At 56.0% G+C, this 14,306-nt stretch overlaps 1 protein-coding gene across 3 annotated transcripts; it reads left to right on the top strand.

Annotated features, from left to right (window-relative positions):
- The first annotated feature begins 4,323 nt into the window (after nt 1–4,323).
- Nucleotides 4,324–13,857, top strand: ASL (argininosuccinate lyase). 3 transcript variants are annotated; one of them, XM_028110156.2, is made up of 16 exons: nt 4,324–4,373; nt 7,800–7,994; nt 8,245–8,328; nt 8,597–8,653; nt 8,816–8,913; nt 10,421–10,498; nt 10,599–10,676; nt 11,087–11,139; nt 11,482–11,544; nt 11,741–11,855; nt 12,043–12,127; nt 12,239–12,298; nt 12,562–12,645; nt 13,280–13,360; nt 13,498–13,604; nt 13,713–13,857. In XM_028110156.2, the coding sequence occupies exons 1-16, from the start codon at nt 4,362–4,364 to the stop codon at nt 13,855–13,857; spliced, it is 1,395 nt and encodes a 464-aa protein (XP_027965957.1). In that variant the 5' UTR covers nt 4,324–4,361. The 3 variants fall into 3 exon arrangements, with proteins under 3 accessions (XP_027965957.1, XP_087873254.1, XP_087873255.1); XM_088017128.1 differs by lacking the exon at nt 10,599–10,676; XM_088017129.1 differs by lacking the exon at nt 12,239–12,298.
- Nucleotides 13,858–14,306: the final 449 nt, after the last annotated feature.

The following is a 14,306-nucleotide window of genomic DNA, read 5'->3' as shown; positions in this document are numbered from 1 at the left end:
TGAGCCGGGGTCCGGGGGGGGGGGTGCGGGCAGAGGGGCAGAGGGAGAAGGAGAAGCAGACTTCCTGCTGAGCATGGAGCACAACACAGGGCTTAAACCCAGGACCTGGGATCATGACCTGAGCTGAAGGCAGGTGCTTAACCAACTGAGCCACCCAGGTGCCCCTATATTGAAATATATATATATATTTTTTTAAAGATTTTATTTATTTATTTGAGAGAGAGAGAATGAGAGAGAGCATGAGAGGGAAGAGGGTCAGAGGGAGAAGCAGACTCCCTGCCGAGCAGGGAGCCCGATGTGGGACTCGATCCCGGGACTCCAGGATCATGACCTGAGCCGAAGGCAGTCGCTTAACCAACTGAGCCACCCAGGCGCCCCTGAAATATATTTTTAAACGTTATTTTTACATACAAAAATTTTCATCATTTTGCTGCTTGCAAAGGGCACCAATCATTTGTTTTGCCATTTTTGGGTAGCATGTTCTATAAAGATCAATTAGGTCATGTTGGTTGATAATTTTGTTTAGATCATCCAAATCTTTCCTGATTTTTTGTATACTGGTTCTGTCAATTACAGAGATAGGGATGTTAAAAATCTCCTATTATAATTTTGGAGCTATTTATTTATTCCTTTATTTCTGTTAATCTTTGCTTCATATAATTTGAAGCTGTGTTATTAGGAGCATACTCACTTGGGATTGTTAGCACTTAATGATTAATTGACCCTTTTATCATTATATAATGCTCCTCTTTATCTCTGGTAATATTTCTTGCCTAAAAGTTTACTTTGTGTGATATGAAAACAGCCATTCCAGATTTCTTATGATTATGCTTACATGGTATATCTTTTCCATCCCTTTACTTCTAACTTGTCTGTGTCTTTATGTTTTAAGTGAACCTTTTGCAGGCAGCACGTAGTTGGATCTTACTTTTTAAATGCTTCTGACAATCTCTGCCTTTAATTGAAGTGATTAATCCATTTACACTTAACATAATTATTGATACAGTTGTTTAAATCTATTATTTTTTTTCTATCTATACTTGTGTCCTTTATTCTTGAACTCCTTGGATCAAGAATATTTTAATATTCCATTTTATCTCATCTATTGGGTTTTTAGATGTACCTTTTTTTGGTGGTTGCTCTAAGGATTACAGTATGAATCCCTAACTTATCCCGGTTTGCTCTGAATTAATATTAGTATACCTCTTCATGTATAACATAACCACCTTACAACAGTATAATTCCATTCATATCCTCTTCTACTTTGCTATAAAGCTAACAACACATTGTATTATTTTTAGTTTAGTCATTTGTCTTTATTTTTTTAAGATTTTATTTTCAAGCAATCTCTACACCCAATGTAGAGCTCAAACCAACAACGTTGAGATCAAGAGTCACACGCTCAACTGACTGAGCCAGCTAGGTGCCCCTAGTCATTTGTCTTTAAGGAAATTAAGAAGAGAGAATAGTCTTCAATATATAGTTGCCTTTTCCAGGACTTCTTATTCCTTCTTGTAGACCCAAGCTCTTGTCTTATTTCATTTCCCCTCAGAATGAAGAACTTTAGCTTTTCTTATAGTCTGGGTCTCCTGGCTGTGAATTTGTGCACCTGTCAATTAATAAGCCTTGAGAATTTGATCCAATCTCAGCCACCATGTCTTTTGCATTATAGGATTCAGCCAACACTAGCAATTCCCCGGGAATGGATTCACCCAGTCCCCAAACCGCAGCAGCCACATCCTGTCATTCTGAAGGGGAACTGGGTCTGACGGTCATCAAAGAGGTCCCTAAGAACGAGGCACTTGTAACTGCTTTCCACAATGGCCCAAGAGCCAGTTTTCCTTCCAGTCACGCTCCCATGCCAAACTTAGGGTTCGCCTAAACCTCCTACTTGGGGCAAGAGTGGCTAGGCTATTGAATGGACTGAGTGTTGCCTCTTGAAGGCCTGAGATAGTCACCCTTCAGGCCTCTGGTGGTTTGAGAGGACCTATCCTTCCTATCTACCTTCCCCGTGCTGGTAACAGACTGGCCACTGGCAGGAACTCTTCTCCAAACCTCTCTCAGCCTCCCTGATGTTTTGCTCGGGGACATCATCAGCTTTTTCAGAGAGAATTTGGTTCCTGTGCTTCCATGGGTCTTTAATGCCAAGGACATTTCCTTAAGATCAAGGCTCATGCCCACTTTAGTGTCTACTGCCAGGGTCTTAACTGCAGATTCTTTTGATTTGTCTATGTTTGTTTGTTTTTTCTTCACAAACCTTCATGCTGCCTCTTTGTCTTCCTCCTTCTTCTTAGTCCCCTTCCCCAACCCTGCAGAAGCCGCCACACAGAACCGGTCTGCTATTTGCTGCAAGCAAATCTGAGGTGACAGTCTCTCTTCTGTCATGTGGCACAGTGTGGTCAGCCGACTGTCTCCTTCTAACTGGTTGCCCATGGGCACGTCCACTAACCTCTAACCCTTTGCAGACTCAACCTCTCCATCTGTAAACAGGACTGTTGTGAAGATGAAATAAGATCAATCATGTAAAGGCTTTAACACAGTCTAGCACCTGGTGAGCCACTGTGTCAGGTGTTGTATTTACAGCCCTACCTGTGTTATGCATCATGGTTGTAGCCCTGCTCTCAAACATCTTCCCTGACTCTCTTTCCAGCCTCAACTCATCCGCCAGAGGGTTGCTGGATATTCAGGGATGTGAACTCCTGTTTGCAGAGTACCACTCGTTCTCACCCTTGGCCGCCTGGGAAGGGATGTCAGGCTTCAGACGCTAGCAAGTAGATCCCAGGGACTTGCCACAGCTCTCAGCTGAGGACCACATGGCTCACAGCTGGTTTCATGGGCTTCCCCATCTCTGTCTACCTGTGGCCTGATGTAGCCCAGTTCTGGGGCTTCTCGGGGAGAAGACAAGAAAGGGCTGGGAGTCATGGAGATAATGTAGATGAAGCCTGGGTAGGGGAGAAGACCTGAAGCTACAACTACAGTGCCCTCAATTCGGGGAAAGACTACTAGGTGCTCCTATAGGATCCAACGGGAGCCCAGAGCTGGACACCCGGTCAGCTGGGAGTCTCCCCAACATTGATGATGCTTGGCTAGAATACTGATGGACAAATGGGAACAGTGAGTCAGACAGTGAAGGAAGGGCATTCCAAGCACAGGAAAGAGCATTTAAGGAGACTTGAAAGAGCCTGATACATTCTAGGAACTGGAAGTAATTCCGGTCTGTTGGTCCCTATGATCTACAGGACCAAGACCAAACTCTCTCCCTTGACGTTCAAAGCCCTTTGTAATCTTGCCGGAAACGACTTCCCACCACTCCTGCCCACCCCACTCCTGTCCTTTTGTTACAGCCACTCTAACAGGTTCCTGTTTTCCCAGCAGGCCATTAACATTCTGGCCTCCAGGCCTTTGCCGAGGCTACTCCCTTTGCAGGGAAAATTCTAACCCTCTTCTTTGCAGAGCTAACTCCCTCTCATCTTCGGGGACATCTCCATTAGAAGCCCCTTCAGGGCGCAAGGTGGATGCTGTACCACCGCTGTCTAGCGGGGCTGAATACTTAATCACATCAAGGAACTCTTCTCTGAGTATCCCCAAATACACGCCGGCCTCCGTGCTGCCATCAGGGCTCCCCGAAACCTGTCCACGCCTTGCCAGGGCTTCTTGAGGCAGGTTACCATTTCTTATGCTCATTTCTTTTTCTTCAGTGTCCAACTCTACCTGGCACAAAGGAGGTGCCGCCTACCTTTTGTTGAATGAATGAATGATCGGGCATGCCTTTTCACCTTTTGTATCTTGTGAGCCCGCCAGGCCTGGCCGGGTGTTTTCCGTGCCGGGCACAGTTTGTTGCCTTCCGCGCTGTCGCTCAGGCACCACCCTCACCGCCCCTACCCCCCTACCTGGGGCCGCTCGACCCAAAGCCGCTCCCGAAACGGCTCCGCCCACAGCCGGGGTTGGAGGGCGCGGGCAACGCCCACCCCGCCAGGCCGCCTGGGATTGGTGCGGCCGCCGCCAGGAGGCGGGCACAGGGCCGGGCCGCAGCTGACGCTCGCGTGGCCAGAAAAGCCCCGCCAGGTGGCTGGCCAGGGGACTGACGGCGCGGGCAGGAGGTGGTGAGTGCCCGACAGGCGGGACGGGCGGGACGCGCGGGGCGGGCGGAGCGGAGGACGCTGACGACCGTGGCGCGCACTGGGCGCTGCCCACGTCCGCCTCCCTACAGGCTGCGCTGGGCCAAGGGCAGTGCCGAAGCCCAGAGCCCCGAACCCGCCCCGCCCGAGGGATCCCGTCCGGGGGCCGAGGAGGTTGTCAATCCCGGCTTGTCTTCCAGACCCGGACCACCGAGGCCCCTGGACGACGACGAACCGCCCAACATGGCATCGGAGGTGAGTGGGACCTCGGGGACGCAGGTCCTCCGAGTGTCCAAACGAGGGGGAGGGGCACTCTGGGAGCCAGCCAGGGCCGTGACCTGCACACGGGATCTCCCCGTGCCAGACCTGCCGCCGGCCACCCTCCTGGTAATCGTCTTCGGTGGCTCCAGGCGATGGGTACCTCCTGGTGCACCTGCCCGGGCCTGGGAGAGACCCGTGCCTGGACTTCCCGGTGGCCGCATCACCGTCTGCTCTCTCTCCCTTCCCGCTCCCTGGGAGCCTGTGTGGCACTTACCAGCCCACAAGGCTAGGGAAGGTGGCCCTGACCTGACCTGATAGGGCTCCCAGCAAGGGGTCAGGAAAGGAGCTGCCCACTCATTCAGCTCCCTTGCCTCTTCATTCCTTCTTCCCCGATGCCCTTCCTGTTAGTCCCCACCCTGCGCCCCTTCTCCTGCTGTAGCCCTTGTCCCTGTGTAGAAGAGGCCACATGACTATGGCTTGTGGAAAGAACCAGGAGGTAGGGGACCATGCCCTGGAGCCCTAGTGGCCCCAGTGTCTGGTGGCTTCCTGTCTCACTGGCCTCTCTTCCTTAGAGCCAGAGGGCTCCTGGGTTCTCTTCCTGACCACTGAGTAGGCATAGGTGTCTTTTCTGGGGCCTCAGTTGAATTATCTGGCAAATGGGGATAATAATAGATCTCTGCCTCCTTCTGTAAGGTACTGGATCATGAGGTCATTGCTTTGAAGCTTTCAGGTAAAAGGGGCTGTTTGCTTGATGCCAGTGAAGGGAACCTGTGGCCTGGGAAGCAGGAGGTCTGGGTTCCAGTTCTTTTAGGTCCTCATTAGCTAGCAAGGCACTTCCTCTCTCTGGACCTGTTTGTTCATCTGAATAAACTGGATAAGAATGCCTGCCCTGCTAGTTTCTGGATCATGGTGTAGTGGGTTTGTTTCTGAAGCAGTCACTCGACCTCCCAGGGTAACAGTGCCCAACTCACAGGAGGGTGTAATAGCATATGTAGAATGCCTAGCACAGGGCCGAGCTGTTCTACTATGTAGTAAGTGCTCAATAAATGGTGACTAGGCCTGGGTGGCTCAGTCATTAGGTGTCTGCCTTCCGCTCAGGTCATGATCCCAGAGTCCTGGGATCGAGCCCCGCATCGGGGTCCCCGCTCAATCAGTCTTTAAAAAAATAAAAATGGTGGCTAACGATACCAACAGTAACAACACGTTATTTTCCTTGTGCCTTCTAAATTGGCTGCTGCTCATTCATCCCAACCCAAACCAGTGCTCCTTGCCCCAAAGGTATCATCCTGGCCCAGATGTGCCCTAGGTTAGAGGGGTGCCCTTTCAGCCACATTAGGCCTCCCCCTCTCTTCAGAGCCCAAATGGTAGTGCCTCATTCTGACATCCTTCTGGGATCTTTTTTTAAAAAAGATTTTATTTATTTATTTGAGAGAGAGATTGAGAGCTTGTGGGGGGGGGCGGCACAAGGGGCAGGGAGAGGGAGAGAGAATCTCAAGCAGACTCCCCACGGAGCGGGGAGCCCAGCAGAGCAGCTCTATCTCAGGACTTTGAACTGAGCAAAAACCAAGAGCCGGACACTCAACGGACTAAGCCACCCAGGCCCCCTCTTTCTCGGGTCTTTTTAAGCCTGCCAGTGGGGTGGGAGCTTGGCTCCAATGCAGAGTGGACTGCCTTCAGGAGACCAGAGCATCAGGTGACTTCTGCTTGCCCCAGGCCGTCCTGTGGGTTGGTGCTAATTGGTTTGGCTGAAGCCCCACTTGTTAAGTAGTTGTTATTACTAACAACCTGGGCAGGGAGTCCAGGGCCTGCTGGAGGAGGCAGTGCCAGGTTTCTGGCTGAGGGGCCGGCTGGCTCCCAATCCTGACTGGCACTGGCTGGCCCTGGTCCTCTGGCCCCAGCAGTCAGGAAAGGGAGCCATGGGGTGCTTTGCGGGAGAGCTAGGCTTGGCGGGAGAGCTAGGCTTGGCGGGTAAGGGGCGGATCTAGCTCAAAAGGTTGAGGGGGGCGGAGGCTGCTTCTGCAGGGCAGAGTCCTCAGACAGCCAAGGCTGCTGGGCGATGAGGGGTCAGTTCACAGCCTGGGGCCTGAGCGCAGGGGAGGCCCCCACGGTGCACACAGGAACCAGGACTGGTGCTAAGGCACGCCCTGCCTCTGGCAGACCTTGGCCCCTCCCTTACTAAGAGCATTTACTGAGTGCCAGGCATCATGCTATGTATGCACTTAGAAATTTTACCTAATTGAATGCTCATAACAACTCTAGCAGATAGGTACTACTGTTGTCCTTAAAGAGGGGAGACCCTGCAGTTTAGAGAGGTTATGTACTATGCCCACAATCAGGTGGCTAGGAGAGGTCGGGGACGTTGCAGGGTGACAGAAGAGGACATATGTCCCCAGCAGCCATTATAAACTCTCCTCCACAGAAAAGTTGGCAGTGAAGTAAAAAGTCTACCTTCACCCAGGGAACACTCTCCTAATCCTTGGCATTCTGGGAGCTAGGACTGCTCCCCATGTGTTCTGTACCCCTCCCCCATCTGTCACATGCTCTGGCCTCTGTACTCTTTCAAAACAGAGGTGTCTCTGTCCCACCCCTCTGCCCTTGGCTCCTGGGAGGCAGAGGGTCAGCTAGTGACCTTCTAGAAGGCCAGTGATAACAGATGTGCCAGAGGCATTCTCCAAAGGAGTGATGGAGGTTGGGATCTTAGGCCCTGCACCAAGCTATGGGAGAGAAATGCAGGCCACTGGAGCCTGATGGGGCCCCTCAGGTGCTTCCTTGCCTGTCCTTGCTGCAAAAGTTCAGGATACCAGAGCCCGCAGAGAGGCCCTGGTGGAACATGGGGTTTGGAGTGCGGACCCTGCTTCAGATAGCTGGGCTGCAATCCTGGCTCTACCTCCCCAGCAAGGGCTCTGTGCCATGGTTTTCCCCTCTCTGTAGTGGGACAGAATTGGTACCTACTTCAGAGAGTTTCTGTTGGTGCATGCTAAGCAATTACAATTATGCCTGGCACACAAGAATGAGATATGTGTTAGCCAGGATTATTATCATTATCGTTGGAGTATCACAGCTGGATTGAAACTCTGGATTCCAGAGTGACTTCTTCCCTTGGTCAGTGTAGCAGGAAAGGTCCCAGAAGTTCTGCTGTAGTCTCAGGGGTGCCTTGTACCCTGCCATCATTTCCTTAGAGAAGTGTCACAGGGTGGGAAAGAACCCTAACTTCAGCCACATTCCCACACTGACTCCCTGAGTGACTTCAGGAATTTCCTGATCCTCTCTGAGCCTCAGTTTCCTTATCTGTCTAGTGAAATAATCCTGCCTGCTGGTTCCCACTGCCATCAGACTTGATAACTCTCCTGTGGGCCCTTTGTGAGAGGCACTGTTCTCAAGGGTGGGGAGGAGATTAATTGCTCCTGCTCTCCTGGCCAGAGTGGGAAGCTATGGGGTGGCCGGTTTGTGGGCGCAGTGGACCCCATCATGGAGAAGTTCAACTCATCCATTGCCTACGACCGGCACCTGTGGGAGGTGGATGTGCAGGGCAGCAAGGCCTACAGCCGGGGCCTGGAGAAGGCGGGGCTCCTCACCAAGGCTGAGATGGACCAGATACTCCATGGACTGGACAAGGTATTCTGTACATCCTAAGCCCCACCCTAGAGCCCCTCCCTGTGGTCCGGGGCTCCTACCAAGTCCCTCGGGGGTGGGGACTGCATCCCCCTGTGGAGCACTCACCCTTCCTGTGGCGCACCTGTAGGACTCAGCTCTTATACAGAGACAGTCAGTGTTCAGACGTCCTCTTCCCAGGGGTGGGACCGGGGACCGGTTTGGCTGTGGACAGCTGACCCCTGACCCCTGGGGTTGTTGCCATCTGCTACAGGTGGCTGAGGAGTGGGCTCAGGGCACCTTCAAACTAAACCCCAATGATGAAGATATTCACACAGCCAACGAGCGGCGTCTGAAGGTATGACCCCCCCCCGCCAACCTGTCCGCCTGGCCTCCCCTCTCCACCTCACCCTTGGCCACTTGGAGCATAAGCGCCATCATTCTGTTCCCTTCCTCACTGGCAGAGGGCAGGCCGGACCTCAGAGCAGGTGGCCTCTGCAGAGATGGCAGGGACCAGGAGTAGGGAGGGAAGGTGACAGGGCTGGGAGGAACCAGGCCCTGCCTAAGCTGACCCCAGTGGGCTACAAGTAGGCAGACCCTGACCCCATGCCTCCCTCCACCCCCAGGAGCTCATCGGTGAGACTGCAGGGAAGCTGCACACAGGCCGAAGTCGGAATGACCAGGTGCCACCAGTTCCTACGGCCCCCGCCCCACCGCACCCCCGGGCCCTGTGCATTCCCGATCTTGGGGAGCCCAGGTGGCAGATTTAGGGCTCGGCGGTGGTCCTGGCTCCCCAGCGAAGCAACACATCTCTCTCCCTGAGTGCCACATTCTCCTCCCCACAGGTGGTCACAGACCTCAGGCTGTGGATGCGACAGAACTGCTCTAAACTTTCTGCCCTCCTCCAGGAGCTCATCAGAACTATGGTGGACCGGGCAGAGGCGTGAGTCTCCCGTGGACCCCCAGGGGGGCATGAGGGCAGCCGGGGTCTGCTGTCCCCTAAGACAGGCAGCCTGATTGCCAGATCTAGGTGGCAAGGGTGAAGGCGGTCGGGGAGCCAGGCCCTGGGGTTCAGGGGCCTCCTGGAACTCCTGGACCAAGTGAGGCAAAGCAGCCAGGCACGGGGGCACTTCCTGCCACGTTTCCTCCTGCCAGGCCCGCCGAGCTCAGCAGGCAGGGCGAGCTCACCCTCTGAGGCTTCATAAGTAGGAGGCTGAGGCACTAGGCAGATGCCCCGAAGCCTGAGGAAAGGGGCCGCCTGTGCTGGGGGCAGCCCGGGTCACCCTTCAGCCTGCCTGTGCCCCCTGTCCACTGTTCCACCCCCCGGTCCCCACCCAGCGTGGACACAGGACAGCCAAAGCTGCCTCCCGCTGGCCTTGTCCCAAGTTTTGGCTCCTGTGACCTCACGTCTTTCGGGTTGCCTTTGCTCTTGGCCGACCTGGCCAATTTGCTGCCGAGAAGTCCCGATCCGGCGTCACAGTCAGGGTTGACCCTTCCTCTTCCGCAGCTCCCTGGGACCTCTGTTTCACTGACCTTACCACCTGGGGGACAATGAGGTCATAAGAACCATCAGTCACCCTGGGGGTGCTGGGGAGAAACAGGGAGTGACTCCTAATGACTAAAAGGTTTCTTCTCTGGGGGAAAGAAAATTTCTAAAATTGATGTGGTAACAGATGTACAGTAAAGTGTACAGTCTAAATGGGTGAATTGTAGGTGAATTGTAGCTCAGAAAAGCTGTTGATTAAAAAAACAAAAACAAAAAAAACAAAACCATCACCTACGGCACCTCTGCCTTGCCTACTTTAAAGAGCCCCCTGCTCGGGGCGCCAGGGTGGCTCAGTCGTTACGCGTCTGCCTTCCGCTCGGATCATGGTCCCAGGGTCCTGGGATCGAGCCCCGCATCGGGCTCCCTGCTCCGCGGGAGGCCTGCTTCTCCCTCTGCCACTCCCCCTGCTTGTGTTCCCTTTCTGGCTGTCTCTCTCTCTCTGTCAAATAAATAAATGAAATCTTTAAAAAAATAAAATAAAATAAAGCGCCCCCTGCTCTTCCGAGGTCCTTGGGAGCTTCTCAAAGTGCTCACAAATGCGACTCCCCCTGCCGGGTAGTACCCACTCTGTGTGCCCTCCTTTGCTCTCAACCTCTGCTCAGAGCTGAGGACTTAATCCCATTTGGTCCCAGCCCCAGTCCTACTCTGGGAGGCTCCACAGCCCTGGCCCGGTCCTTGGGTCACACTGCCCCGCTTCTGGTCTCCTCCATTATGATGTGTTTGTCCCCAGGAGATCACTTGGTTTCTTGTGCAGGCAGATCCTTGGAAGGCTGGCCCTGCTTTTCCCTGTTGGGGCTCAGGCCTGCAGGGTGTGGGGTGACACAGGCAGCCCTTGCCTGAAGCTGCTGAGCCCCTCAGGCCCCTGCCCCTATTCTCCGCCCCCCCCCCCCCCCCGTCCCCGCAGGGAACGTGACGTCCTCTTCCCAGGGTATACGCACCTGCAGAGGGCTCAGCCCATCCGCTGGAGCCACTGGATCCTGAGGTGAGTGGGGTGGGGCATAGGGCAGGGGTACTGTGGAGGGGCTGTGACAGAAGGGAGGGCCCCAGTTTGCCCTGACCGCTTGCCCCCTGGCTTCCTGCAGCCATGCCGTGGCGCTGACCAGAGACTCTGAGAGGCTGTTGGAGGTGCAGAAGCGGGTCAACGTCCTGCCCCTGGGGAGGTGAGTAAGGCCCCAGTGTTCTGAGGGCCTAGGTGGGGGTGGGGGTTGTGCCACACGGCTAGCACGGTCCTTGGGGACCAGCAGAAGAGGAGGTGCTAGGAAGGACAGAGGAGGCCAGCCAGCCGGGTAACTGGCCTCTCCGAAAGGGAGGGAACCCTGCTTGGACCCACGGCTCTCTCTAAGGTGGGGGCAACCAGGCTGGCAAGTATGTCAGAGCAGGGCCAGAGCTCTCCAGGGAGGTCCCAGCCCGCCAGCCAGTTGCCCTCAGCCTGCCGTTGCCACTCCATGGGGACAAGCGTTCGTCAGCCACGCTGACTGGGCAGCGGCCCTGACAGTCAGGGCTTGGCTCTGGGTGCGCACGTGCGTATGTGCCGGGAGCCCTGCTCACCGGCGCTCCCCTCTTCCTGCAGCGGGGCCATTGCAGGCAACCCTCTGGGTGTGGACCGGGAGCTGCTCCGAGCAGGTGAGGTGCCCTTGCCCCTCCCCTGCGGAGATCCCCCTCAGCGCCTGCCAGGCCCCACAGACACACACTCGGAGGGGGCAGGGGTCTGGTTGCAACCCTCATTTATTACCTATGGACACTGAGGCTAGAGGGGCAGGAGAAGGCTGGTGGCAGGGGTACATGGCTCTGGGGACACTCAGAGCTCCTGCTTCCTTCCTGGGACCTGTACAAGAGACCCTTCCCCACCCCTGCCCCTCCCTACTCTCCTCCCTGAAAGAGTCTCAAGGGGGAGCTGGCTGGGCAACCTGATTTGGGGTAGAGGAAGCCGAGCCCTATTGCCTTCCCCGTCTCTCCCTCCTCCAGAACTGAACTTTGGGGCCATCACCCTCAACAGCATGGATGCCACCAGTGAGCGAGACTTTGTGGGTGAGTCCTAGGAGCCAGCACGCTTGTCCTCTGTAGGGCCATTCCCCCGCACCCTGCTCTGATTTGTCCTCTAGCCCTGGCTCCTCTCCAGCCCCCTCCCACCCCAAGTCTGGTCCGCCTGGGGCTTCTCCAGACTGAGTGGGGAGCTAGAGAGGCCTGGTGACCAGAAGGCCTGCTCTCCCTTTCCTCCCACAAGCTGAGTTCCTGTTCTGGGCTTCGCTGTGCATGACCCACCTCAGCAGGATGGCTGAGGATCTCATCCTCTACGGCACCAAGGAATTCAGCTTTGTACAGCTCTCAGATGCCTACAGGTAAGGCTGGACCCTGCCCTACCCCAGCTCTGCACCCACCAGCATGGCTTCCTTCCTCCCCACCCCGCCCCCCCCCCCGCCCCCTGGAGCAGACCTGGACTGCATGCTGCTAGACCTCACCTGATCCAGCCAGCAGACCAGCCGAGGGGCAGGGGAGCCCTTTCAGCCCCAGCATCTCTGTCCCCAGCACCGGAAGCAGCCTGATGCCCCAGAAGAAAAACCCAGACAGCCTGGAGCTAATCCGGAGCAAGGCGGGGCGAGTGTTTGGGCGGGTGAGCAGGGCAGGGAGTGGGGGCAAGGCTTTTGGGCTGACCTGGGGGGTCCCGAGGGAACTTCCAGGATGGGCTCGAGGTCCAGCCTCCTCAGTCTCACTCTTTTCTCAGTGTGCTGGGCTCCTGATGACACTCAAGGGACTTCCAAGCACCTACAACAAGGACTTACAGGTGTGAGGCTGGGGCTGTGGGTGAGGGACCCACCTGCACATACACCGCATCCCATTTCTTGGGGCCCTGGCACATCCAAGCAGGGGCCCCGCGGAATTGCCACCTCCCACCCTATGCACCCAGCCCTTGACTGCCCTTGAGAACTCTCCTCTCTGTTGGTGTGGCTTGTACGAGGTGCTGAGTGTTCCCAGTGGAGGGCAGTGGGGATGCCTCAGTGGGGGACAGGGCTGCTGGGCTCTCACTTCCTGCCGCGTGCCTCGCAGGAGGACAAGGAAGCCGTATTTGAAGTGTCAGACACCATGAGTGCTGTCCTCCAAGTGGCCACAGGTGTCATCTCTACACTACAGGCAAGCCCCCCCGTCTTGTCCCCCAGGCCCCTCCACCCTGGGATGGGCATGCCAGGAGGTGATCTTGAGAGGAGGTGAGGGTGGGTGCATCCAGAAGATCTGGGGCAGGGGGAGGTGGGGAGGTGTTTGCTCCTGCCCCTGAGACCCGCGAAGAGATGAAAGGTGCTAGCTGCAGGAGAATGGAAGTGGGTTAGAATCTAGGGGTCCCATCAACCGGCCTGACCAGATTTCTTTTTTAGCCGTCTATGATGGGAAATTTCGGTACGCGCAGTTGAGAGAATGCACAAGGAACCCCTATGGCCTAACAGCCAGCTTCAACAATAATCCAACAAATAATGGAGTACCTTGCTTTGGCTATCTTTACCCACTACCCGCCACCACCCGGTGGTTCTGATGCACACTAAGGCTGGGGCCCCTGAGAAAAAGTGCTGACAACCCCAGGAGCTCCCCTAAACATCATCAGTGATGATGGCAAATGGCTCAAGCAGAGAGAGCAGAGCAGGCTGGGTCAGAGTGGATCTGCCCAAGGCCGGGGACATCCTGGCTAACGGGGGGTACGCCTTGGGCCTGAGGCTGGCAGCTTCACCACCCAGGGTCCCCAGGACTCACTACTCCCCCCACCGGTGTCCCCCAGATTCACCGTGACAACATGGCACGGGCTCTTAGTCCTGACATGCTGGCCACTGACCTTGCCTACTACCTGGTCCGCAAAGGGGTGAGTGTGGGGTGGCTGGGGAGGCGGGGGGAGATGGGGATGTCCCCCAGGCCGAGGGTTGGGGGAGCGTGAGGGCATGGGCTGAACAGGGGTCAGAGGAAGACTGAGTCGGTGCTACCCGTGCCTGGCTGCCCCAGATGCCGTTCCGCCAGGCCCATGAGGCCTCCGGGAAAGCTGTGTTCATGGCCGAGACCAAGGGGGTCCCCCTCAACCAGCTGTCGCTGAGGGAGCTACAGACCATCAGGTGCGGCCCCCTCCCCTCCCTCTGCTGCCTCCCAGGAGGTGAGCCTGGGCCCCTGAGGCCCCTGGGGACCCCGCGGGGCCCTGGCCCACCTCCTCCTCTCTCCCCCAGCCCCCTGTTCTCGGGCGACGTGAGCCGCGTGTGGGACTACGGCCACAGCGTGGAGCAGTATGCCGCCCTGGGTGGCACAGCGAGCTCCAGTGTCGACTGGCAGATCGGTCAGGTGCGGGCCCTGCTGCGGGCCCGGCAGGCCTAGAGCCCTCCCCACCCCGCGCCCAAATAAAGCAGGCCCAAGAGGAGGACGCTGCTTGTTTCCTGCCCAGCCTGACTCCCTCAGTGGTGGGCTTTTGGGGGCCTGTTGAGTGGGCAGTGGGGGCCATCAAGGAAGCGGAGAAAATGCACAAGGGTAGCAGGAGTCATGGATGGGGAAGGAGAGGGGATTGCCTTCATTAGAGCTTCTGCCCTGCTCAGGCCCCACACCCTTCACTGTCGGTGGCACAGTACGCGGCCCAGAGCATCTTGGGAGGACGGGCCTCCTTGGAGCCTTGATGGCCCCTGATGGGCTTGGTTAACTCAGTCAGTCCCTGTTCATTATCCTTCCTTCCAGCATCCTCTAGGCTCGCCTGCTCACATTCACCCCTTGCTTAACCCACCCTTCCCTGAACAATCAGGCACCGTGAGAGGGTGTCCTGGGCCCTTGTGGGG

The sequence above is a fragment of the Eumetopias jubatus genome, unplaced genomic scaffold (genome assembly GCF_037043125.1).
Source record: "Eumetopias jubatus isolate StellerSeaLion01/CBP00866 unplaced genomic scaffold, mEumJub1_p1.0 scaffold_12, whole genome shotgun sequence".
Classification (NCBI taxonomy): domain Eukaryota; kingdom Metazoa; phylum Chordata; class Mammalia; order Carnivora; family Otariidae; genus Eumetopias; species Eumetopias jubatus.
The sequence above is the reverse complement of the archived record's forward strand: the minus strand, read 5'-3'. Positions and strand labels throughout refer to the sequence as shown.

What these genes read in the sequence shown, in the direction of transcription:
- ASL (XM_028110156.2), top strand. An exon ending in CCGGGAGCTGCTCCGAGCAG is followed by an intron (nt 11,140 to 11,481) that starts GTGAGGTGCCCT and finishes TCCCTCCTCCAG; the next exon opens with AACTGAACTTTGGGGCCATC. An exon ending in CAGCTCTCAGATGCCTACAG is followed by an intron (nt 11,856 to 12,042) that starts GTAAGGCTGGAC and finishes CTCTGTCCCCAG; the next exon opens with CACCGGAAGCAGCCTGATGC.